The 21,392-nt window shown below is 49.3% G+C and overlaps 9 protein-coding genes across 12 annotated transcripts; 4 read left to right on the forward strand and 5 right to left on the reverse strand.

Moving 5' to 3' along the window:
- Positions 1–722: 722 nt before the first annotated feature.
- LOC131205207 (uncharacterized) lies at positions 723–2,233 on the reverse strand. The gene is made up of 4 exons (XM_058201067.1): positions 2,147–2,233; positions 1,230–2,087; positions 931–1,176; positions 723–866 (listed from the first exon to the last, which is right to left on the reverse strand). Exons 1-4 carry the CDS (start codon positions 2,171–2,173, stop codon positions 723–725), a joined length of 1,275 nt encoding a protein of 424 aa, XP_058057050.1. The 5' UTR covers positions 2,174–2,233.
- Positions 2,234–2,348: 115 nt separating this feature from the next.
- LOC131214913 (RNA-binding protein 28) lies at positions 2,349–4,394 on the forward strand. The gene has a single exon (XM_058209253.1). The coding sequence runs from the start codon at positions 2,424–2,426 to the stop codon at positions 4,392–4,394; it is 1,971 nt and encodes a 656-aa protein (XP_058065236.1). The 5' UTR covers positions 2,349–2,423.
- Positions 4,395–4,492: 98 nt separating this feature from the next.
- Positions 4,493–5,396, reverse strand: LOC131216512 (oxysterol-binding protein-related protein 11). Its single transcript, XM_058211021.1, has 2 exons — positions 5,259–5,396; positions 4,493–5,185 (listed from the first exon to the last, which is right to left on the reverse strand). The coding sequence occupies exons 1-2, from the start codon at positions 5,341–5,343 to the stop codon at positions 4,626–4,628; spliced, it is 645 nt and encodes a 214-aa protein (XP_058067004.1). The 5' UTR covers positions 5,344–5,396; the 3' UTR covers positions 4,493–4,625.
- Positions 5,397–5,812: 416 nt separating this feature from the next.
- On the forward strand, positions 5,813–11,246 carry LOC131206132 (polycomb protein suz12). Of its 3 annotated transcripts, none has more exons than XM_058198552.1 (7): positions 5,813–6,267; positions 6,357–6,696; positions 6,775–6,821; positions 6,931–8,594; positions 8,687–9,044; positions 9,129–9,444; positions 9,774–11,246. In XM_058198552.1, the coding sequence occupies exons 2-7, from the start codon at positions 6,474–6,476 to the stop codon at positions 10,118–10,120; spliced, it is 2,955 nt and encodes a 984-aa protein (XP_058054535.1). In that variant the 5' UTR covers positions 5,813–6,267; positions 6,357–6,473; the 3' UTR covers positions 10,121–11,246. The 3 variants fall into 3 exon arrangements, with proteins under 3 accessions (XP_058054535.1, XP_058054537.1, XP_058054536.1); XM_058198554.1 differs by having other exon boundaries at positions 10,077–11,246; XM_058198553.1 differs by having other exon boundaries at positions 5,813–6,047.
- Positions 11,247–11,324: 78 nt separating this feature from the next.
- On the reverse strand, positions 11,325–14,116 carry LOC131207322 (G patch domain-containing protein 1 homolog). The gene is made up of 2 exons (XM_058200303.1): positions 14,056–14,116; positions 11,325–13,987 (listed from the first exon to the last, which is right to left on the reverse strand). Exons 1-2 carry the CDS (start codon positions 14,114–14,116, stop codon positions 11,325–11,327), a joined length of 2,724 nt encoding a protein of 907 aa, XP_058056286.1.
- Positions 14,117–14,432: 316 nt separating this feature from the next.
- Positions 14,433–17,131, forward strand: LOC131207490 (methyltransferase-like protein 22). 2 transcript variants are annotated; one of them, XM_058200107.1, is made up of 7 exons: positions 14,433–14,483; positions 14,792–15,104; positions 15,165–15,321; positions 15,493–15,849; positions 15,937–16,122; positions 16,183–16,362; positions 16,424–17,131. In XM_058200107.1, the coding sequence occupies exons 3-7, from the start codon at positions 15,252–15,254 to the stop codon at positions 16,723–16,725; spliced, it is 1,095 nt and encodes a 364-aa protein (XP_058056090.1). In that variant the 5' UTR covers positions 14,433–14,483; positions 14,792–15,104; positions 15,165–15,251; the 3' UTR covers positions 16,726–17,131. The 2 variants fall into 2 exon arrangements, with proteins under 2 accessions (XP_058056090.1, XP_058056098.1); XM_058200115.1 differs by having other exon boundaries at positions 15,165–15,312.
- On the reverse strand, positions 17,078–18,973 carry LOC131207479 (zinc finger protein 271-like). The gene is made up of 3 exons (XM_058200097.1): positions 18,851–18,973; positions 18,681–18,795; positions 17,078–18,609 (listed from the first exon to the last, which is right to left on the reverse strand). Exons 1-3 carry the CDS (start codon positions 18,895–18,897, stop codon positions 17,605–17,607), a joined length of 1,167 nt encoding a protein of 388 aa, XP_058056080.1. The 5' UTR covers positions 18,898–18,973; the 3' UTR covers positions 17,078–17,604.
- Positions 18,974–19,098: 125 nt separating this feature from the next.
- LOC131208811 (tRNA-splicing endonuclease subunit Sen34) lies at positions 19,099–20,330 on the forward strand. The gene is made up of 4 exons (XM_058201711.1): positions 19,099–19,306; positions 19,372–19,719; positions 19,786–19,893; positions 19,957–20,330. The coding sequence occupies exons 1-4, from the start codon at positions 19,249–19,251 to the stop codon at positions 20,307–20,309; spliced, it is 867 nt and encodes a 288-aa protein (XP_058057694.1). The 5' UTR covers positions 19,099–19,248; the 3' UTR covers positions 20,310–20,330.
- On the reverse strand, positions 19,985–21,338 carry LOC131208820 (small ribosomal subunit protein uS2m). The gene is made up of 3 exons (XM_058201723.1): positions 21,199–21,338; positions 21,075–21,140; positions 19,985–21,013 (listed from the first exon to the last, which is right to left on the reverse strand). Exons 1-3 carry the CDS (start codon positions 21,224–21,226, stop codon positions 20,385–20,387), a joined length of 723 nt encoding a protein of 240 aa, XP_058057706.1. The 5' UTR covers positions 21,227–21,338; the 3' UTR covers positions 19,985–20,384.
- Between the last annotated feature and the right edge of the window lie 54 nt (positions 21,339–21,392).

A 21,392-nucleotide genomic window follows, 5' to 3' on the forward strand; every position in this document is an offset into this window, starting at 1 on the left:
CAACGTTCGCAAAAGTGTTTAACTGATATTATAAAAATTTACAAAAGTCTGCCATGTCCTTGGCAACTAAAAAATAAAAAAATGGCAGGCGCCAGTGGGAAGGCGCTTGCCAGTGGGAAGGCGGCAAGCGCATCATGAACTGGGTCCCGACGCAAGACTGGAGCAAAGTTTCTAATCTTAGCCGCGCGGGACGATAGTCGGATCTTGGGCTGACGATCCGCGCTCTCTTGTCCGCGAACCACCAGCAACCTAGGTCGGTGCTCGGCACTCCACTTGGGAGTATATCATAGACACAGAACCCAAATACATTAAACCACAAGCAAAACGAAACCGTGTGCACTGATAATTACTTTATTTATTGAAAGTGTTGCCTTTACAGTACGAGATTTTGTGTGCTTTAAGACTTACGAACCGAACCGAGACTTACATACGAACCGAACGAGGCACTTATGGGAGGACTTGTGGATAGAAACGGTGCGAACGGAAGTCGATTCTACATGAGGGCATCAATTTATGTAGCCGTTCGACACCAGCCAGAGATACCCCGAAACAATCGAGGATCAATCTCTTTAGCAAAGGGAACTTTTTCGGTATCTCGTTAAGATTATCATCCGTTAACTTCAAGCGTCGAAGATGCAGGTGCATCATGCGATGGAAAAGATAGTAAAAAAATGTTGTACGAAACATCACGATCATATTCATTGGTTGCTCTCTTTGATACACTACAAACTTACAAAATGAGATATTGTCAAACACCGGACGTTGTTCTGATGAATGCAATGAATGTTGTTAAGCGCCCATAATTTAAGTTTCTCTAAATGTACCAATCTGTCAATTCTAACAAGCCCAGAATTGTCGGCTGGTGTCTGCGAAAGAAATCAACGCAATTGAAATGGCGCGTGCACATCTACTACCGCCGTTGCAACTTACCCCATAAGTCAGGTCTAGTTCTAACCGTCGGAGACAGGAAAACTTCTCGCAGATGAATTTACAATCCAATACTTGAAGGTACTCGTAACATATGGGATTGATTTCCAGATAGTATAATTGTGGCGCAGTTTCGAAAAGGTTCTCGAGAAAAACGCGACTAGGATGCATTCTTAATTTAACTGACTCGAGTGATTTGATGGTTCCACGAAACAGTTTTGTATCCAGTTTTCCGTCTAATTTAAGATGCTGCAAAAATAATATATTGAGTAAACCATGGTTTTTGCGTTTCATTTGCTTACCTTAAGCAAAGGGCAGTGCACCAGCGATTCTAAAATACCTTCTTCCGGATCTTTGAGAAGAAGGTCTAGATACGTCAGGTTAGGACAATGAATAGTAATACTTCGAATCCATTCTACTAGAAAAGTCACAGAGACGGAGAGTCTTCGAAGCAAGGAGTGTCTTCGAAAAAAATCATTACCTCTGCTTGAAACTATATTTTCCTCTTCAGTCGTCTCACAAATAAGTTTTTCTATGGTAAAATCCTCTAGATGTGGGAACGTTAACTCGAGAAAATGAGAGAAATGGGTTGCTTTTGACTGATTTATATTCACAAGTTGCAACTGTCCACTAAGGTGTTTCCATGCTTCCAACTCACTGTCTGTGTCGCAGCTCATGTAAAGGCTGTGCAAATTTAAGATATTCATTGCGAAGAAATCAAATTCATTGTTTTCTAATCGGTACAGCTCGAGGCATTTTAGCTTCGTTAAAACCGGGAATGGTCCATTCGTTTTGCCATTGGAGTCAATGTAACTTTTAATGGATAAATGTTGTAGCTCAGGAACTTCCAGAAGAATCAATCGTAATTCCTCGAAAGTTAATCCATAATCAATTTGCAACATTCGAACAGGAAGCTTCAGAATTTGCAGTAACCGTGATAAGCGTTCAAACGGCACTTCGGTAAGTAAACGGCCGTCGTGATTAATATTGCGATAGGGCCTTTTGATGTTGAGCAAAGGTTCCCAATCTGCATCAGGAAGCATGAACCACACACGGTCCATCCTTTGGCCAGCAAAAGTAAGTTCCGCCCACCGACGGCACACGAGCGACGCCAGCTTAAGCTCGTAGACATCGAGCTTATCGAAAATCTGGCATAAAACCTGCCAAAACCAAACACTTGTTAGTCAGTTACATTTGCTTAATGTTGTGAATCACTTACTTCATCGGGCATATCATTTAGGTTCATGTTTTTCGGCAAAAACTAATTTGTTTCGTAGGTGATCGGAAGCCGGCTAGATCAAAACATTGTCAGAATGAGTGTCAAAAGATACTGACGTTTCTGACGTTCGTTAATAAGTTGTGCGCCCGTTCTGTCAAACTGAGCGCCAATGTTTTTAGATCAGTGCTCAACAATCCAAACAACGTGTTTCGCCTTGAAACCCTGAAACAAGGTTTTGGAAAATTCGCCGGCCTTTTTACTAGTTTGTCGAGCAAACATGCGTTCGAAAGGTAAACATGCGGCTCGGAAGCGTCGGGAGAAAGCGAGCGAAAACAATAGCACCCACATCGAACACGCGGATGAAGAGGCGAATAGCGATGGTTTCCGTAAGCAAAATTACACTAAAACGGGTCTCCGTAAGCGCAGCCGGGCGTTTAATTACCGCCAGCATCGTATCATTGTTCGCAATATATCGTACAAACTTACTGAAGCAAAGCTCCGCAGTGAATTTGAGCGCTTCGGAGAGCTGGAAGAGGTAAACATATTGAAACGACCGGACGGAAGGTTAGTCGGATGTGCGTTTCTGCAGTTTTGCCGAAAAGAAGAATCGGAACGCGCGGTGCGCGAGATGGACGGGGAAGTGTTTATGGGACGAAAACTAGAGGTTCGGTACTCGCTGGACAAGTCTACCTTCGAGCGGGGTAAACACGCAAAAGAGATCAAACCGGAAGAGGTGAAGGAAGAAAACGGAAGCGACGGTGATGGGGACGTTCAGGTTAAGGAGGAGAGCAGTGATGATGAAGAGGATAGCGATTGCGATGCTGAAGACTGCAACGAGGATGAGCACACAGAAGAGGAAGTCGAAGAAAGCAGCGATACGGAGCAGGAAGACGAGAAACCGGAACTGCCCCTTAAAGGTGCCGTGAAGCGCGAGAGGAAGCCCCACAGTGAGCTTGAAGAAGGTCGCACGGTGTTTGTTAAGAACCTACCGTTCGATGTGACCGCGGAAGAGCTGAAAGATGTAATGTCGCAGTTCGGCATTGTGGAGCAGGTCCTCATCAACAAGGAACCCATCTCGGGACACTCGAAAGGATCAGCATTTGTAATTTTCAAACTGAAAGACTCGGCCCAGATGAGCTGCCGGCAAAGCTTCAAGTTGCAGGTGCACGATCAGTTCATTGAAATTCTGGAAGCATTGCGCAAGAAGGATGTCAGCGAGCGGGAAAAGGCACGATTGGGTCGTCAAGCCAAGGATTCGCGCAATCTGTACCTGCTGAAGGAGGGCCTTATCATGGCCGGTTCGCCGGCGGCCAAAGACGTTTCCAAGCCGGACATGGCGCAAAGACTGCGGCTGGAGCAGCGTAACAATGAGATGTTGAAAAACTACAATCGCTTCGTTTCGCGCGAAAGGCTAACGATACACAACATACCGGAACAGTTCACAAACGAGGATTTGCGAAACATGGTCCTAAAGATCACAGCGCACAAGCCGAGCGAGTGTCGCGTCATGCGCGACACGCGTCCCACTTTCGGCAACCCGACGGGACGGTCCCGTGGGTACGGCTTTCTGTCGTTCAAGCGGCACGAAACGGCACTGGAGGTGCTGCGTAAGCTCAACAACAATCCGGCCGTATTCGGGCGAAACCACCGTCCGATCGTTTCGTTCAGCATCGAAGATCTCAAGGTGCACAACATCAAGCAAAAGCGATTGGAAAAGTCACGCATGAACAACCCGACGTACCAGAAGAAGATGGAGGAGCTACGCCACAGGAAACAACAAAAGCTGCTCACCAAGAAGGAAAGCAAGCGATTGGCAATGGAAAAGCTGGCCGTAGCTCCCAGTGCCGTGTTGCAGAAGCTCAACAACCCAAAAGCTACCAGCGACGTCCCTGCAGGACCGCGGAAGAAAGATCGCAAACGGGACGCGGAAAAGATGGTCACACCGTTTACGGGCGAGCTGTCGAAGAAGGGTAAAGCGGGTATTCGGTCGAATCGTAAGCTGGTGTCCCAAGCGGATGCCCACATGCAACGCTTGAAGGAGGAGCGCAAGGAGCAGAAAAAGAAGCGTCTTCGGCAGGAGCACGACCGCAATCGCAAGCTTAAGGCTTCGCGCAAGGTTACGCAGAAAGTCAACCTGGCGGAGCTGCAAAAAGAGGACAGCTACTTCAATGAAACCGTTGGCAAGTATAAGAATTTGATAAATCAAGCCACCAAACGAGAAGCGAGAGGCAAATGGTACGGCGAATAAAGGGTTTACGGACCCAATAATATAGAACCTGTACAGTACTTTCAATTGCCAATAAAGTAATTAACAGTGCACACGGTTTCGTTTTGCTTGTGGTTTAATGTATTTGGGTTCTGTGTCTATGATATACTCCCAAGTGGGGTGCCGAGCACCGACCTAGGTTGCTGGTGGTTCGCGGGCAAGAGAACGCGGATCGTCAGCCCAAGATCCGACTATCGTCCCGCGCGGCTAAGATTAGAAACTTTGCTCCAGTCTCGCGTCGGGACCCAGTTCATGATGCCTTTGCAGTAATCCCAGGCATTGGAGCAAACAGTGCGTGTTGGCAGCAGAAAGCGCTTTCAGCACCAACAGATCGGGGTCGGTGGGCAATGGCGGTCCGGTTAGATTCTCGATTGCACGCGCCAATGCTGCATTGCTCAATTCTGTCTGCTGTAGCTGCTGTCGAGCCGCACCGAACGCATCGTGAGCGGCCAATTGGTCGCGTGGAGGAAGTGCCGTACCGGTCGAATTGGAGTGACTCTCAACTACAGCGCGCAGTCCATCGACCCATTCCTGGCGGGCGCGGGCGTCACCGGCTCTCAACTTCATCATGTCACCCGATGCACAGTTTACGGTAAAAGTTTTCGAGTCTTCGTCACTTGGACAAATGACGGCACCGGCGAGATGCACCTGACCCCGGGGAACGTTACCCACCAGCTGGGGGCTTGAATCATCTCCTGCGGGTTCGCACAGTGGCAGGTAGTAACTGAGCATTCCGCCCTGGGCATCCACGCTGAACCATCTATACTGCCAACCTGCGGGAAATAGAATCGTAACAAATGGGTAATCGTCATTGTGGGCTTCTGCCCGAGCTCAAGAAAATCATACCCTTTACCACGTTGGTATATTTATAAAGCTGGCCGCTCAGTTGCTGTCGGTTCATGTTTAAAACTTTATTCAGGTTCGACTCCATCGCAATCGCAATGCACGAATTCCGCAAGTAAACAAATTTTCACCTAGCCGCAGCACAACAAAAAGAAACCAAGGTGTATACATTACAACGAATTTTAGATCAAAATGACATCAGGTAACGTCAAACGTAGACGCGTATCGTATCGTATCGACCTTCTTATCGTATTCAAGAAAAGGCTCACCGTGGGGCGCTAAAAAAAGGCCGGCACGTGTTATTAGGTGCTGTTCGTTGAGAAAACTAGCAAAGTGTGCCATAAAAATAGTGAAAACAGTTTTCGGGGCATGTTTTCGTGGTAAAAGTGTGCTAAATTTGAACGTTTCCAGCCCGTGATCGATCGGCCCCGATTCGATCTAAACTTGTCAACTGTCAACTGTCGTCAGCTGCCGCCAAAGATGCGAGGCAAAAAACCTTTTGTTCTAAAACAATCCCTAGCGTCACTGTCAACGCTCGCAAACTAATTTGAGCGGGTACGGTGAAATTTGCTCCAATCTTCTCGGAACGGATTAGTAGTTTGGCGAATGGGAAAGGGGATTCGACCGTAAATTCATTCTCCTGCGCAACGTGTGCACTAGTGGCGGAAGAGGGAAACCAACTTGCAGGGTACCCGCGCGTTGCGGTGGCGTGATCACAGCGTCCATTGTTTGGGCTTTTCGCAGGTTGCGTGTGGCGGCTGCTGGTGCGGAAAGGAAAGTGTGTTAAAGCAGGTAATTCACCCTTCGGTCGTTTGCCAAGACCACCCAAAGTACTGTTGGGGTTGCGCCGGATTAGTTTTCCGTACGGGCCCCACGCAACTTTACCCAGGGAAGGGATTCTGGGAACGCAAATATCAGAGAAAGACAGACGCTTATAGAACGTCGGCGAGGGCGTGACAAGCGAAGGAGCGAATGAGACGGCAACTGTGGAAAAGATTCGCCTAACCTCGGAGTAAGAAGCCTGGCCGTCATTTCCTGGCGTTTTGTTATTTTTTTTGTCTATTGCCCTTTCGTCAATTGGAATATTTGGTTGCTTTGCAGAAAATAGCCAACAAGGATCCAAAGCGGCCGCTCTGTATGTCTGAAGCGTCTCCGTGGTTTCGAAGCGGACCTTGGTAGGCGCGATTCGGATCGGATCGAATCTCTTGCAAAAAGAGAATGGACAAACAGATCGGCAACAGCAGCAGCAAGCAGGAAAACAGCTGGCAAGAGGGAAACGGCGACGGTAACGCGGGATCCAACCGTAGGAAAATGACATCCAACAAGAAGAACGACAAAGAGGCCACCGGCACCACTACCACGCAGGACGTAGCAGTGCCCAAACAAGAGAAGATGGACTTTTTAAACGTGGATCTCGAAATATTCATGCAGGCGCTAGAGAGTAAGTGCGCCATGGGTCATGCAAGGGTCGAGCCCTCTAACGCACACTGTTTCGTACTGTTCCTTCTTCCCACCACAGAACCGTCGCAAATTTATCGATTTCTACGCACCCGAAACATGCTGATGGTAAGCAAGAGGCGGGGACTGGGTACCGTTGACCCCGAAGCCCTACGAGCGTAGTTGACATTCAGAGTGGCGCATGCACCTACATACATATACTTTTTACTTTTCTTAGCCGATATTTTTGTCCCGGAATCTGTCGTACATGCGCAACCGTTGCCTGCGATCTCACAAGTCGCGCCAGACGTTCAAAATTGACTCGATGCTCGGCAAGAAGGTAGCGAAACTGGAAGCCGAAGCGAGCGCCGCTTCCATGGCGAGCGCGGCCGGCGGTGGGATCGTAACTAGTGAGTACTTGACGATACTGTTTCTGGGCTTCTTCGATGAGTCGAACCATTCGACCCTATTCGACGGCTGTGGTCGGGAACGGAGCGTGGTCATCGAAACGAATCTGATCAAGATCACGCACAAGCGGCACGCCATTTCGTCCGGGTTGATGCAGTTTTCGGTTGGGAAGGCCAAGACGCGGGTCAATCCACCGAATGATGGGGACTTGCCGCCGTTCGGTGTTCGCGAGTCCAAGCGGCAGTACGTCACCATACCGATCGATGCGTTCGGCACGCAGGGATCGCCGAACGGTGAAACGATCGGTCCGCAGACAACCTTCATACTGCTGTTTCGGATCTCGCGCTCCCTGCCTGTCGCTACCAACGGCGCAGTCGATGTATACTGTGGCGGCGCCGATGGCGAAAACGATGACGAGGAACCGACGTGCAAACGGCAGAAGCTGCACATCCACACCAGAGTTTTCGGAACGGAGCTCATCGTGTACGACAAGTACGGCCAGTGTCAGGTGGCGAACGCTGACTACGAGCTTTTGATGCACGAAATCGCCGTCCAGCAGCCGACGGTCGTCGGCAAGGGTGGGAAGTGGGATAGCACGATGGGACTGACGGCCGATGGTGATGAGGTGATTGAGTACTCACCGGAGGACGAATGCAGCAATACCTCGCAGGACGGTGGGATGGTGATCGACGAGATACGCAACGCCCTGCACGAGTACGAGGGCTTCAACATACCGCCCAAACTGAAACTGCGGGTGCAATGGACCAAAGAAGCTACGCCTGTACCGTCCGAGAGCTCGAGTCCGATGGCAGCCGAGCTGGGCGGTGAAGCGTTGAACGGTTCGAGCGACAAGGAGAACCACAAGCCACCCGAAACCATATCACCGTCGTCGACTTCGGCTCCCTTCAAGAAGGGACTCAACATTAACATCAACAACAACAGCATCCTCACTCCGGCCGCTGCCACCGCAGGACCTCTCGATGAGCCGCGCGGCAGTAACGGGCAGTCGCCGGTGGAGGACGTGCCGGATCCCGACCAAACTAACGGCGGCGGCGGCGGCGGCGGCGGCAACGGTGACACGAAGGTTGTGGTGTATCAGTTCACCCACAACAACTGCTCGCGCCAGAGAACCGAGCACACCACGGTGTTCCGTTGCCCATGGTGTAGCGTCAACTGTGGGGCACTGTACTCGCTGTTGAAGCATCTCAAGCTGAACCACGCGCGGTTCATGTTCACCTACGTGGCGATTCCGCAGGGGGCCCAGATCGATGTGACGATAAACGAACAGTACGATGGCTCGTACAACGGGGCCCCGCAGGATTTGTTCTTTCCCACGACCGCGTTCACGCGCCGTTTTGTGCCGGCACGCCGAACAGTGGTCACAAATCTGCTCGTTTGTCGTCCACGGCGTCAGAAGCAGTCCCTGTCGGAGTTTATCGAGTGCGAGGAAAACGAGTACGACAGCCAGCGACCGTTCATTACTGGACACAATAGGTATGCCCGCCGGCGGACTGGGGAAAACGGAACCGAATGACGTGCCCCACCTAACATACCCTATCTGTTGGTTTCTCTTTCCACGCTTGAAGGATGTACCACCACACCATGACCTGTCTGCCGGTGCACCCGAAGGAGCTGGACATCGATTCCGAGGCGGAAAGTGATCCCCTCTGGCTGCAGCACAAGACGATGCAGATGATTGACGAGTTTACCGACGTGAACGAGGGCGAGAAGGAACTGATGAAGATGTGGAATCTGCACGTCATGAAGTACGGGTACGTCGGCGACTGTCAGATTCCGATCGCGCTGGAAATGTTTATCGATCTGCGGGGCCGCGAGCTGTGGGCCCGCAACCTGTACCGCAACTTTGTGCTCCACATGAGCTCGATGTTTGACTTTGGGCTCGTATCGGCCGACGTTATGCAGCGCACCATTCGCAAGCTCAGGGTATGTGTGGCGCGCGTGATGTCTACTTCACTGCCGGGTGGCCTCTGTGTGAACCCCAGCGTTCGGTCTCTGTCTTTTTTGTAGAAAATATTGCACACCAACCCGGAGCTGCAGCGTACGGTTTCGGAGCATCGTGCCGAACAGACCACGTACTGGAACACGGTGGCGGTGCACAGGCCCGAGAATCTGAAGCCGGAACCTAGAAGTGGCACCGGAGAACGAACGTCTGGCGCGGGCGCAAGTTCGTCGTCCTCCGGCACCAATGGCGTCGGAGGCAGCGGCACCGGCGCCGGCACAGCTAGCAACGGCAGCACCTCCGGCACCAGCACCAACGCTGGCGAAGGGCAACAGCGCAAGGTAAAACCCACCATTACGCCCGCCAAAAACACGGACCCCACAGGTGAGTGCCAATCTGTTTATGTGCGGTCAACTCCACTCGTCAAGCCTTCTCGCTAGCCAATTCGGATTTCGCGTGGATACGGTCATACTTTTGTTAACACTTTTTGTACTGTTTTGCACTTTTGTTACTTTGTACTCCTTGGAACTAACTTTATTTTTTCCTTTGCCTCTTTTTTTCTTCTTTTTTCCCCGTTTCTAATCAAACGTGTCCGTTGCTTCACGATGATGCGGTGCGCGCATTGGTGTCGCTCGTTTGCGTTCGTTGCTTCCGTGGTACTTCCATTGACATCATCATCATCATGCTCATGCTCATGCTCATGACCATCACAGCCATATCGCCTCCCCGACGCCGTAGTGCCAGTGCCGCCGCTAACGCTGCCACAACCAAAGGCGCAGCCAGCAACGCCACGAAACAAACACCATCCCCAGCTTCGGGCTCGGGCAGCGCGAAAGGGGCCCCTCATTCGACTGCCAAGAAAACATCCTCACCATCATCTGCCACGGCAGTACCATCGCTGCCGCCGCCAGCATCACCATTCTCATTGTTATGCAAAAGACCAACCACTGCCGGCGGACTGCACCTGAAATCGATCATGTCCCCGATAATGACTAGAAGAAAATCTCTTTCCCTAGGCATCCTCCAGCAGTCGCAGCAGCGGAAGCGTACGTCGAACTGATTTTGGCATTTTCCGGCCAATCGATAGCGTGTCCTGCAGCGTGTCGTGTAAGTCGGAGAGACAGACAGAGAGCTTATGTCGGGCGGTGTGTATCATCGATACCAAATGATCACAAGAAGGACACACATTCAGACAGGGAATCGCGAAAGAGTTGTATCTTGTAATAGGATATTTTTATACGTAAAATACCTTACCGCCCAGAAGGGAGATAGAGAGAGAGATAGAGAGGAACACGACAAGGCCATCGGTTGGCAACGTTGGTAAACAATACGAGGCGGTGAGTATATCAAGAGAGTAGATTTGGAACGTCCCCGGCGAAGCATTTGTACCCCACACGGCAGGCAGAATTGCACAGGGAAACGCTACCCACCAATGCACACCCCAACAAGGCCCGATCAAGTCTGATTAGCAGACAAGTAGTAGAAAGAAGTTCAAATTGCATGGACCGGCATATGAGAGACATCCCGCAACGGTCCTGTAGCCTGTTTGTGTGAGTGTGTGTGACCAGCGAGTGTTGTCCCCATTTTAGCTGTTAACTTACTGTTTAACACACTGTAGCGTGCACTTACGGTAATCCCGACGATCCGCAGATTACAGGGCAGCGCAGTAGTAGTAGAAAAGTGAAGAAGAAAGTGTTCATGCACTCTCACTGCCATTCGTCTCACGTACGGATATGCAACAACTAAAAGCAAAACTAAACAACCGGCATACATTATCGGTTAGAGGTTGGGTCGGATTTCAAATTCTTAATCGTTCGCCTTCGTTAACGGCCCGACAACAACCACCATTCGTTTGGGGTTTTATCATTTGGAAACACCCTGCGGTGACGGCACCGCAACCGCCTCCTTTGTTGACGTTTGGGGAGAGCGCCGCGCGTCAGGGTGTAGGATCGAACGATCTAGTGTTCTTCGGTTGTATTTCTGTTTTAACTGTATTGACTTCTTTTTTCGCATTACGTTCCCTTTATTATGGTACGCTTTCCTTTATTTTCGTTTCATTTAGTTACTTGCAATTTAATCACGCAATCAAAAAGAACTTAAGAAGTGTGGCGTCGCCCACAGGAAATTCTTTGTACACTTCCGCGCCGCTCGGCAACTGCGGCAAGAGAGAAACTGAATTCAAATATATAATAAACACATTAGTTATATGTATATTATACATGTACTCAGGCTTTGATTTATTTCAGTGAACCAATAGTGTGTTGCTAGCGTTTAGTGTTTTTATGTTTTTTGCTGTGCTTCTTTTTCTCCCGTTTGTGTTTGCTGCTCTTCGATTTGCTTCGCCGGTGGTGGCCGCGGTCTTTGTGGTCTTTGTGTTTTTTCTTTTTCTTTTCAATCCACACGTCTTCGTCTTTCGCGCTCTCCGCAACCGGCACGGGATTTGCTTTGCCAGGCCCCGAACCGGTCGCCGTTGGCAGTTTGGGGCCGTAGTACTGCTGGCCTTCGTCCTCCTCACCCGGCACCGATTCAGTGGCACTCGATGAACCACTACCGCTACTGGACTCACTGTCTTCCGTATGCCTGCCTTCTTCTCCAGCCGGCGGTCCGGATGGTTTACGGAATTCGAACAAACTCTTAAAAATGCCCCGCGGTGGAGAATTGTTGCGTAAAATGTTGACCTCACTCGCCGGTTTAATGGCCACGAAACTGTCGACCAGCTTTAGCTTCTGCTCGTCCGTCAGCTCAACCGGCTGACCCCCCTTTGGGGCGGCCGACGACGATGCATCGGTTTCGCTCTCCTCGTCGCTAGTGCTACAGAAAATCGATCGGAACAGATCACGCTTCTCTTCCGGTTTCTTGTTTGTCGCCTGCAGCACCTGCTCTTCCAGAGCGGTCCGCGGCTTTTTCTGGTCCACCCGTTTCGGTGCCACGGCATTGGATGCGGGTGCTGATGGGCTGCTACCGTCGGTTGGAGGAAAATCGTTCGTAAAGAATTCCTTCGACGAAATTCGTTGCCCAGCCGGTGCCGGAGGGATGCCCGGTTTTCGATCTACTGGGGTGGCCGCAGCCGCGGCTCTTGGTATTACGACTGGGGTCACAAAATCACGCCTGTTCGTAGCCGGCGCCTCGAGGTAGTCGAACACCGAAAATTTTGCCTTCTCCTTGCGTCGCTTCTCTTCCGTGTTCCCGTCGTCCGCCATCAGGCCACCGAACGGTTCGGGCACGTTGAATCGCTTACAAAGATCCTTGTGCGGTTTCCACATCGTTTGCGTTCGCTGCATTTTGATTTGCCGCGGTTCTCCGGGGGCATCGAGGGTGATGGTGTTCTCCGCAATTAGCGTCGATGCAGTCACAAAACGATCGGACATCAGTCCGTCCAGCGGACGATACATTCGTTCGGCTTGCATAAACTCTTTCCGCTCACGTTCACGATCCCAGGACGAGAGGTTTAGCGGTTGCAGTGATTCTAGGTACTGCTCGCGTGTCAGATAGCGCTCCGATGGCTGAAAGGCCAGGAATTGCTCGTAGCGGTCCTGCTTGTCCGGATAGGCAATGAACGGTTTAAAGCCGGCCTTCGTCGAACCGACGTACTGTTGCTCCAAAACCTTGGCTTCCTTCACCAAACCCGAAGGAATCAGATGGCTGCTGGGCTCCGTCTCGGAAGCTGTTTGTTTATCACTCCCAGTTGCACCCGTAACCGTTGTTCCAGGCGGTTCGCTGCTGCTAGCGGGTGCGTCAGGCACCGTCCGAGCTACAATAGTTTGCTCGCCGAGGATTTCGGCCCGCGCCTTTGGATCGAGATCGTGCCTTCCCAAGCCCCGAATCTTGTACGCGTTTTCTTGGCGAATCTTCAAAGCCTTACCCTCGTCCAATGGCTCGAAACGACTTCGTCGTTCTTCCCAGTGTCGCGGTTTAAATGAATCCGGCATCGTCGATCGGAACACCTTCTTTGTCGCCTTCCTTTGGCCGTTGCTCGCAGAACAGAATCCTTCCAGTGCGTTGGCTTCGCGGCCCGATTTTAGTGCCTTAACGCCCGCTTTAGCGTGCCGATCTTCGAGCGAGAAATCGTACCGTGACATGTCGTCCCGAGCGTACACATCGAGATCATCGTCATCCTCTAGCGCCCCAATGCCAAAGGCTTGGCCGCGGATCGACAGCTTCTTGTTGTTTTTGTCCACCACCTCGAGCGTGTCGAATAGATTGAAGCCTTTCGCCGTTCCCCCACGATCCAGCCCACTATAGCCGAGGCCGAAGGTATTATCCTTCATAGACGCAACTAGCGGATCGAAGTCATCCGGTGCAAATGTCACCTCGTAGTCGGAGCAATCGCTGTCCGAGCCCGATTCGGTGTGGGCACCGCCAGCTTCCGTTGTACGGCCCGGTATTTCACATCCGTACACTTTCATCACGTACTGCTCCTTTGTGGTGCGCTCGTTGGCACGTTTCTTTTCCGTCCTCGTCTGCCGCTCGCCGACACCCTGCCCTTCGCGCCAGCCCATGTTTTTCAACATCCGCACCGCCGTTTTCTCTTTGGCCGGCTCAAGCAGTGCCCGCAGCACCGGTTGACCCGGTATTGGGCCGCTGGGGAAGCTTAGGTCAAGCCGGCGTTTGTGTGCCTTACTGGACGCACTGTGACCACTGGCGTGTGCAAAATCGTCCTTTGTTTGGACACGCTGCGGAGCGATACCGAATTCGCCCAGATCTTCCTCGTCCATAAAGTCCATCGGCTGCTGCTGCCGTTGGGAAGACGCTTTCTCGTTTCGCGAGCTCTTAAACTCCGACGGTTTCCAGCCCTCCTCGGAACCGACCGTGTTCCAGTAGCCGGCTGAAAACCCGCCGGTGAACGCCCCATGAAACCGACGCTTGCCATTGCTGTCGAGCACAATCTGATCTTCCACCATGATCGGTTTCTTCGAAGGTACGGCATCTGCGATAAAAAACGGACAAACACGATCAGCCGGAAGGTTGGCCGGTTGGCGCGGTCACCATATTTACCTTCCTCGTACGCGGGAAGTTGTGTTCCGTACCGGCAAAGTGTTTCTTCGTCGTCTTCCATTGCTTTCGTACATCGATAGCTGTTAATAGGTTCAATGTTTACAGTGGTTTGTTGTAGCGCGAAAGTAGTGTGCTCTCGAAGGAACGAGCAAACGTCAAATGTGACGTTAAGGGGGCTATCAAATGCGTACCTTTTGGCACCGCAAATTCCTGCATTTTTTATTAGTAGCTGATTAGTAGCAGATTTTAGTTAACCAATCTTTCTACAAACTCCCAGCTCCCCGCTTTAGGACCGAGGTAAATGTAGGAGGTATGATTGAGCAATTCTTTGCTATTACTTTGTTGATGACGTCACGAAACAGATGATTGGCCACCACCAGTGTTTTGTTTACATCCTTCCCAGACACCACGCGCAGAAAGCAACGAAGGTGAGTAAACGCGGCGTATTTGCATTCCATCGCAAGTTCAGAGAGAAGGGTTCTATTTTTAATTCCCGCCCGGGGGTTTACGACTGACCGACGAGACGTAAACGCTACCGGATTGGCTTTTGCCCTAGACCTTCGATTCGAACCGTCTACCGTCTTGATTGCTTACCCCGTGAGCTGGAACGTTTCGCCAAGAATGCCATTCACCAGGTTTTACGTCTGAAACAGATCCAGCTTAATAATACCTCGAGCCGCCGGTCTCCTTTTGGCGAGTCGCCTGATCCGAAAATAATGTTCCAAATCACGTGCAGTTTTCACTTTCAGGAGCATTGTGTTGGTGTGCCTTTTTTTCGACCGTTGGAAGTTTACGGCCACCGTGACCACCGAGATGGACCTGTAGAAAAAGACACATACCTTCTTTTGACCGCCCGAAACAGCTGGTACAATACGCGACACGAGATGTGGCGAATTATTTATACTCGCGCGCGCTTTTGTTTTGGCCACATGTTGGTGTGCTAGTTCTGATGATAATGTTCGTGTCACTAGACAACCAGCTTAGCCTGTTCTGTCCTTCTGTCCTAGTCGAATATTGTCATCCGACCAGCTTGAATGAGCGCTGCACAGGTTGGTCTTTTTTCTCTAAGCCGTTCCTCTATGTGCTATTGTGCCCATTTATTATTGTAGATGGTGTCGGCGTAATTGGCGCATCACATTTGTTAGCAAAGTTCAATCAACCCGCATCTGAAGGACGCTGCACGAACGTTAAGAATAATGTCTCTCGAAGTGACCTCCGAGCTTTACGCTGAAGCGGAATTTTGCAGTACAGATTCTGGTAATGGCAGTGAGTATACTTGTTTGTTTTTAACGCGCTCGCCAATTTCGATGCTTTCCGGTGCTTAACACAACTGTGATCCTCCCTGTGTGCTTGGAGTACGGAAATATGTGTTAGATACTCATTCATACGTTCTTTCTTACCCCAAAAATTCGCGCTGGCCAACGGCTCGTTCTTCAGATGCTGTGTCTAAATTTACCTTCGTTTACCCTGGCCAAAGTCATCATCCGTCGACTGTTGCTGAAGCGAATGGATTACAGGCACATAAATCTACCCCGAAAAGCAATGGGATAGCAGCAGCATCACCGCCACCCGCCCAACACGACAACGACGAAAATGGTGGAGAAGAAAGTGCCGATGGGAGCGATTCTGATTCCGAAAGCGTTTCCGAGTCTGGTGACGATGACGATGCTGAGTGGAACGATTGTTGTTCCGGTTCTACTACTAAAGTGCCGAACAACACCCCGCTTGAGCTTGAGGTTGACAAGGACGGTGATGTTCTGGTCAAACGTCTCCGAAAGGGCACTATCGAAATTGGTGAGTCAATTGTTTAATTGTTACGATACGTGTATAAATAGCTCCAGGCGGAACGGATGACAATTTGGACCGTTTCTTCATATTTAGAGCATCGTAAATCGACCCGTCTGGACCTGGTGGGATTGCAAATCTGGCGTGGAGCGTTGCTGTTGGCAGACTATATTTTACATAATGAGCGAAAGTTTAAAAATAGTCACATTCTTGAACTGGGCTCCGGCGTCGGTTTGACGAGCATCGTGGCCAGTATGTACGCACGGCAAGTTATCTGCACTGGTAGGAATTGAATCTTGTTGCCATCGAAGAAGCGCTTGATAAATGATTTCTTTTTGCAAGACATCGACATTGGAGGTCTGCTGGATCTGATCAGAAGCAACATTGAAAGGAATGCCTACCTATCCAACCCACACTGCCGGGTGAATGTTGAGGAACTTAACTTCAAAACGAGTTATCAGGATTTTACGCGAGAATTCAAGAATCAACTGCAGACGATCAACTACGTCATAGCGGCCGATGGTAAGCGTAACTTCCTAGCACTCGACTGGATATTTGTTTTAATTTTCCCTTTCTTTACCAGTTATCTACGATGACGAAATAACCGAAGCGTTTGTGCGAACAATTGTGAGTTTACTGCTCGAGCTCCCGAAGCTAAAGGCAATTTATATCGCGCTCGAAAAGCGGTATGTGTTCACACTGGAGGACATGGAATCGGTCGCTCCGTGTTACGACTACTTTTTGCGTTACTTCGAAAAGCGTAACAACCGCTTCGGCGTTAACCGTTGGAAGCTTATAAACGTGTGCATGGATTTTCCGCGCTACTTTGATTACGCCAAAGTGAAGGATTTGGTGTTGCTAAAAATTTGCCACGCTGGCAAATAAAGTACACAATGTGATTATAGTTGAATAAGCTGGTTTAGTTTTAGTGGTTAAAGCGGTTTTAGTTTCACGATAACGACATACTATTGTAAAGTTTGGGGCGATCCCCGTGCGTACGAAGGTATGCAGATCGTTAGCGTTTCACGCGCAAACGCGGTCACTTACTTCCGCTCAGGCGTTTATTCGAAACTTGTCGTTTCAATAGGTATCGGAGCGGGGCTTGCGCGCGAGGTTGCTTACCTGAGGTTTCAAAACCGTTCAATTCCTGAAATTCTTGTTCAGCAGCAGAGTGGGTCATGCGCTGAGCAATTGCCGGTCTCCGTGGGAACGCGAGTAAAAGAACGCTCGGTTTGATCTCTCAAACTGAATAGTCGTGAATGACGGTTTATTAATAAAATTTCATGCCTTATATACCAAATTAATCGTCCCCTGCTAAGGAGAGCGAAAGAGCGAAATTCTCGCGAATTCTCGTTCTTATGTTCTAATCGCATCTGGAACCCCGTTGGTATGGATCTCTTGGTAAAGGGTTGATCTAATACGGATTAGGCTGCGTTCTATTTTGATCCCACGCATGGAACCATATCGATCCCCTAGAACACATACGGTAGCATCAAGCAAGTGCATTACGCCTATCGCTTATACTCGATCAAATGCCTATGCTGGTTAACGCCATTCCCTTACTCCTATCCTTCGCTAATCGTCGTAAAACGCGTATCGACGTAATGATGGATTTTTCGGATTCTTTCAAACCGACATTCGTAGGTTATCTTTAGCGATGCCTTTTTTAACCCTTTACCAGATGCCATGCGTTGGTCTAAGTGCTGTTGAACAGTCCCGTTCCCAACAACTTTAATTGTTTAAGCATACCGTTGTGGGTTTCACTCACTGCTGGAGTGGATGATGCTGCTGGTTTCTGTTGTGAATTTTCCTGTGAACTCTTAGGTTATGCGACGAATGGAATCTTTTGTCACAAACTTTACACATATAGGGCTTCGCACCGGTATGAGTATTAATGTGAGTTTGTAACTGCGATGAGCGCGCGAAATTCGCAGGACAGTGGGACACGGGACACTGGTAATATTGGTCCTTGTTATGAACTTTCATATGTTTGTTCTTGTTCTTGACTGAATGGAACGACTTTTCGCAAACCGGGCACACAAAAGGTCTTTCCCCAGTGTGGGTACGGATATGCACCTCAAGCTGATGGAACTGAGCGAACCTGGCCGGACAGTGTGCGCACTGGTGGTGTTGGTCCTTGTCGTGAAGCTTCATATGCACCTTCCGGTTGTTTGCCGAATGGAAAGCTTTGTTGCACACTTTACACACGTAAGGCTTTTTACCAGTGTGCGTATTTATGTGAAACATGAGCCTGGATGCCGTCCTGAACGTGGCCGGACAGTAAGGACACAGTCGGTCATGAACGACACTGTGGACGCTGGTATTTACTTTCGGTCTGCTCTTTGGTGGCTCTAATGAATCCGTTACGATGGTATGTTGTTGAAGATCGCGTTCTTCATCCGGTGACGGTGACCGCTGCTCTAGTACCACGATATATGACTGGCCATCTTCGTGGTCTTCGTCTTCGTCTTCTAATTTTACCTCTAACAACTCATAATCCGAGCTGTCGTCCAAATCGTCTCCATCGGTTGTTTCATTCGTGGTGGGATTGACGTCCTCATTTTTCCCTGTCACCGCTTCGGAATCACTCGTTCGCTGCGTAGCATCATTTTGGTTCTCTCGAGGTATGGAGGATTTGTTCAGTTCTTCAGACAAACGGTTGATCAACTCATCGTTTTTAATGCATTGCCAGCGAAACAAGTACAGATCATCCAGACGCGATTCGCAGATCGTACACAAATTCGATGGGAATCCTGCTAGCGGCGTAACCTGACAATGTGCAAGAGACATATCTCTATCGTGATATCGAGAAGGTTGCATGCTTAGTAAAAGTACAATACCTGCACGCTTGTACATTCAAAGATTTTCTGTAAAAGATAATCGCCCGATTCGTCGTACGCTAAAGGCTCCATTTCTCCATCCGTCGACATGCACAAACGACATATTTTTGGGATTCTGGGAAAAAAATGGCCTATTATATTTTTTTTTTTATTACTTTACTCACACTTACTCGTTATCGAAAGCAAATGCTCGCTTAAGGAGCGCTAATGTTTCCATTTTTGCTCCTACAGTTTATTAAAGAGGAAAACTTAAGCTGTTCGCTTTGCGATTGTTTGCGAAACAAAAGTTTCTTTCGTCGACTTTTGACAGCTCCAAATCAAAACACGGAAACTCAAATGCTGTCAGTATCAAAGTTCGTTCAATTGAACGAAATGGTGTCCGTTTCTTTGTTTACATCGTTTTTAGCTGCGCAACGCGGATCATTTTATCCCTTCTATTCCCTATTCCGCTTCCATTTAACTCGTTTTCTTAATAACCATTACGTTGCACGTTTTGCTAATGGGAGGATAATTTCCGATTTGGGTGCACTAAACAATCCTCTACAACGAATGCACGGACTTCATTGTAATGCACAAAATTTTGATAAGTTTTACACACGGCCGGGGTTTGGTATACGATGCAGATGGTGAGTACATGAAACCGAAAGGGTAAACATTCTTGTTCAAAGATTCCTTTCATATATTTTTTCAGACTATTTGTCGCTTCGTTGTAATTACCGCATCGTGGGAAACCTCATCGGAGTACCGGTGTCCCATCCTAGGAACATCCACCACCAAGGCTTGCCAGCGGTGTTGTCGGTGTACGAAATGAAATTGCTATTGGATAAAAATGTGGTGTGTTTAATTGACAAAACCTCTGCCTTGCTGACTGCTCCAAGTGGCCAGCAAAAAGAATTGTATAATAGTATGATCACAGTACAAAATGAAGAATTGCGACAACCAGCTATGAATGAGCGTTTAGACACGTTCCGTAAGCATTTGCCAAAAGTTATGGAAGGCAAGAAGCAGAAGTTGCTCAAGTTAGGACATAATCTGCAAGGTAATCGACCTTTCTTTAAATTATGATCAATGTTTCGGCCTCTCATATGTTGGGTGTTTCGTATAGATATTGATATCACTCCAGAGAAGCTGCTAGACGAGGAACGGGAAAAAATAAAGCGAGGAAAGTTCGATTCCATGGTACAGCTTCCTACGAAACATCCATTTGACGCAGGTACATCAATCTTTCCGCTTCGCTGATACTATTGACTAACCAAAGTTTGTGTCCCTTTCGCAGAAATGTCGGTTGTAGCGTTCGTGCTGACCGCAGAAGAAAACGCCAAATATCGGGTCTTTCAAGCCCTATGGAACGAGGGAGGATTCATAACGACTGGAGACGCGTTTGGCTGTGATTTCTTACTTTATCCAGGCGATCCACTTTATTTTCATGCGTCGCACATGGTGCACGTTTTGAAAGATGGTCGACGAACGTTGGACGTGAAAAACCTCACAAGGATGTGTCGCCTGGCAGTCGTGGTTAACAAGCTGTGCGTCGTCGGCTACGTTAGCGAACACTCTGGAGAGGTGCACTTTGAAACGCTCGAATGGGAAGGCTGTGTAAATGTCCAGCCGGTTGTGGGTGAGAAATAAAACAAGCCGATCGATCGATAAGCCATCATAGTTACGTAAATTATTTTTTTCACTGCGTAAACCAGTTCCTGCTCCCTAGGCCACCACGAGGTGCTCTTTTCGCTTTTCCTTTCCCATCAGAATGGCCTTTTTGAATAAACTGCAGTACAGCTCGATGGCTACGGGCGTGTCGTCGTTGCCTGGCACGGGATAAGTGATCAAATTGGGATTGCAGTTTGTATCTACGATGCCGATGGTAGGGATGTTCATTTTCGCAGCATCACGTACGGCCGTGTGCATGTCCAGTACGTTGTTCATGGTGTTGAGAAAAATGCACAGGTCCGGCAAACGGGTGACGGCCCCGAACTGCACGTTGGCGTTGGTGAACACTCCGCCGCGCCAGTACCGCGTGTGCGCGAACTCACCACACTCTTTGGCGGTTCGCTCGACTAGGTGAGAGTTAAGTGCATTTCGGTTGAAAAACAAAATGATACCGTCACGGTACGCAATGTGGGCCGCGATGTTTAGTGCAGCCCTCAAATGGTCGGCCGTTTTGTCCAAATCGATCACACAGTGTCCGAGACGACAGCCGAACAGATATCCTTTCATGTTCTCGTTCAACGTTCCCTCCTTGTGTCCGAGGTGGACTCGGGCTTTGAACAGATCCTCGACAGTGAAAAGTTTATGAACTCCAAAGTAATCCGGATGCTGCAATGGCTCGGATGCTGCAGGAATTGTTCTTATTAAGCTGAAGTTTCGTTACACTTCTATTGTTACTAGTCTTACGTTGGCCAACCACTGCAGCACGTTGCTCCGACACCGCCGGAATGGTGGACATCCACCGGCTAAACCCTGTAATGACGTAATGTAATTGTCGCCGATGTCTTTTTTGGGCCTGCCAGTTACATACCCACTGGAAGCGCACGCCAACGAAGCATTATAGTAATAGTTCCGTTCTTAAGCCGTATACAATACGATACGAGGAATCCCAAATCGAAACGTTTATCTTGTTACGGAACTAAGGAACTTCGCACGCCCGTTCTTTTGTTGACATTTTTTGACGTTTGCCTTCAAAAGCTAGGGTTGCTTTGAATCTTTGATTCA

The sequence above is a fragment of the Anopheles bellator genome, chromosome 1, assembly GCF_943735745.2.
Source record: "Anopheles bellator chromosome 1, idAnoBellAS_SP24_06.2, whole genome shotgun sequence".
Taxonomy (NCBI): Eukaryota; Metazoa; Arthropoda; class Insecta; order Diptera; family Culicidae; genus Anopheles; species Anopheles bellator.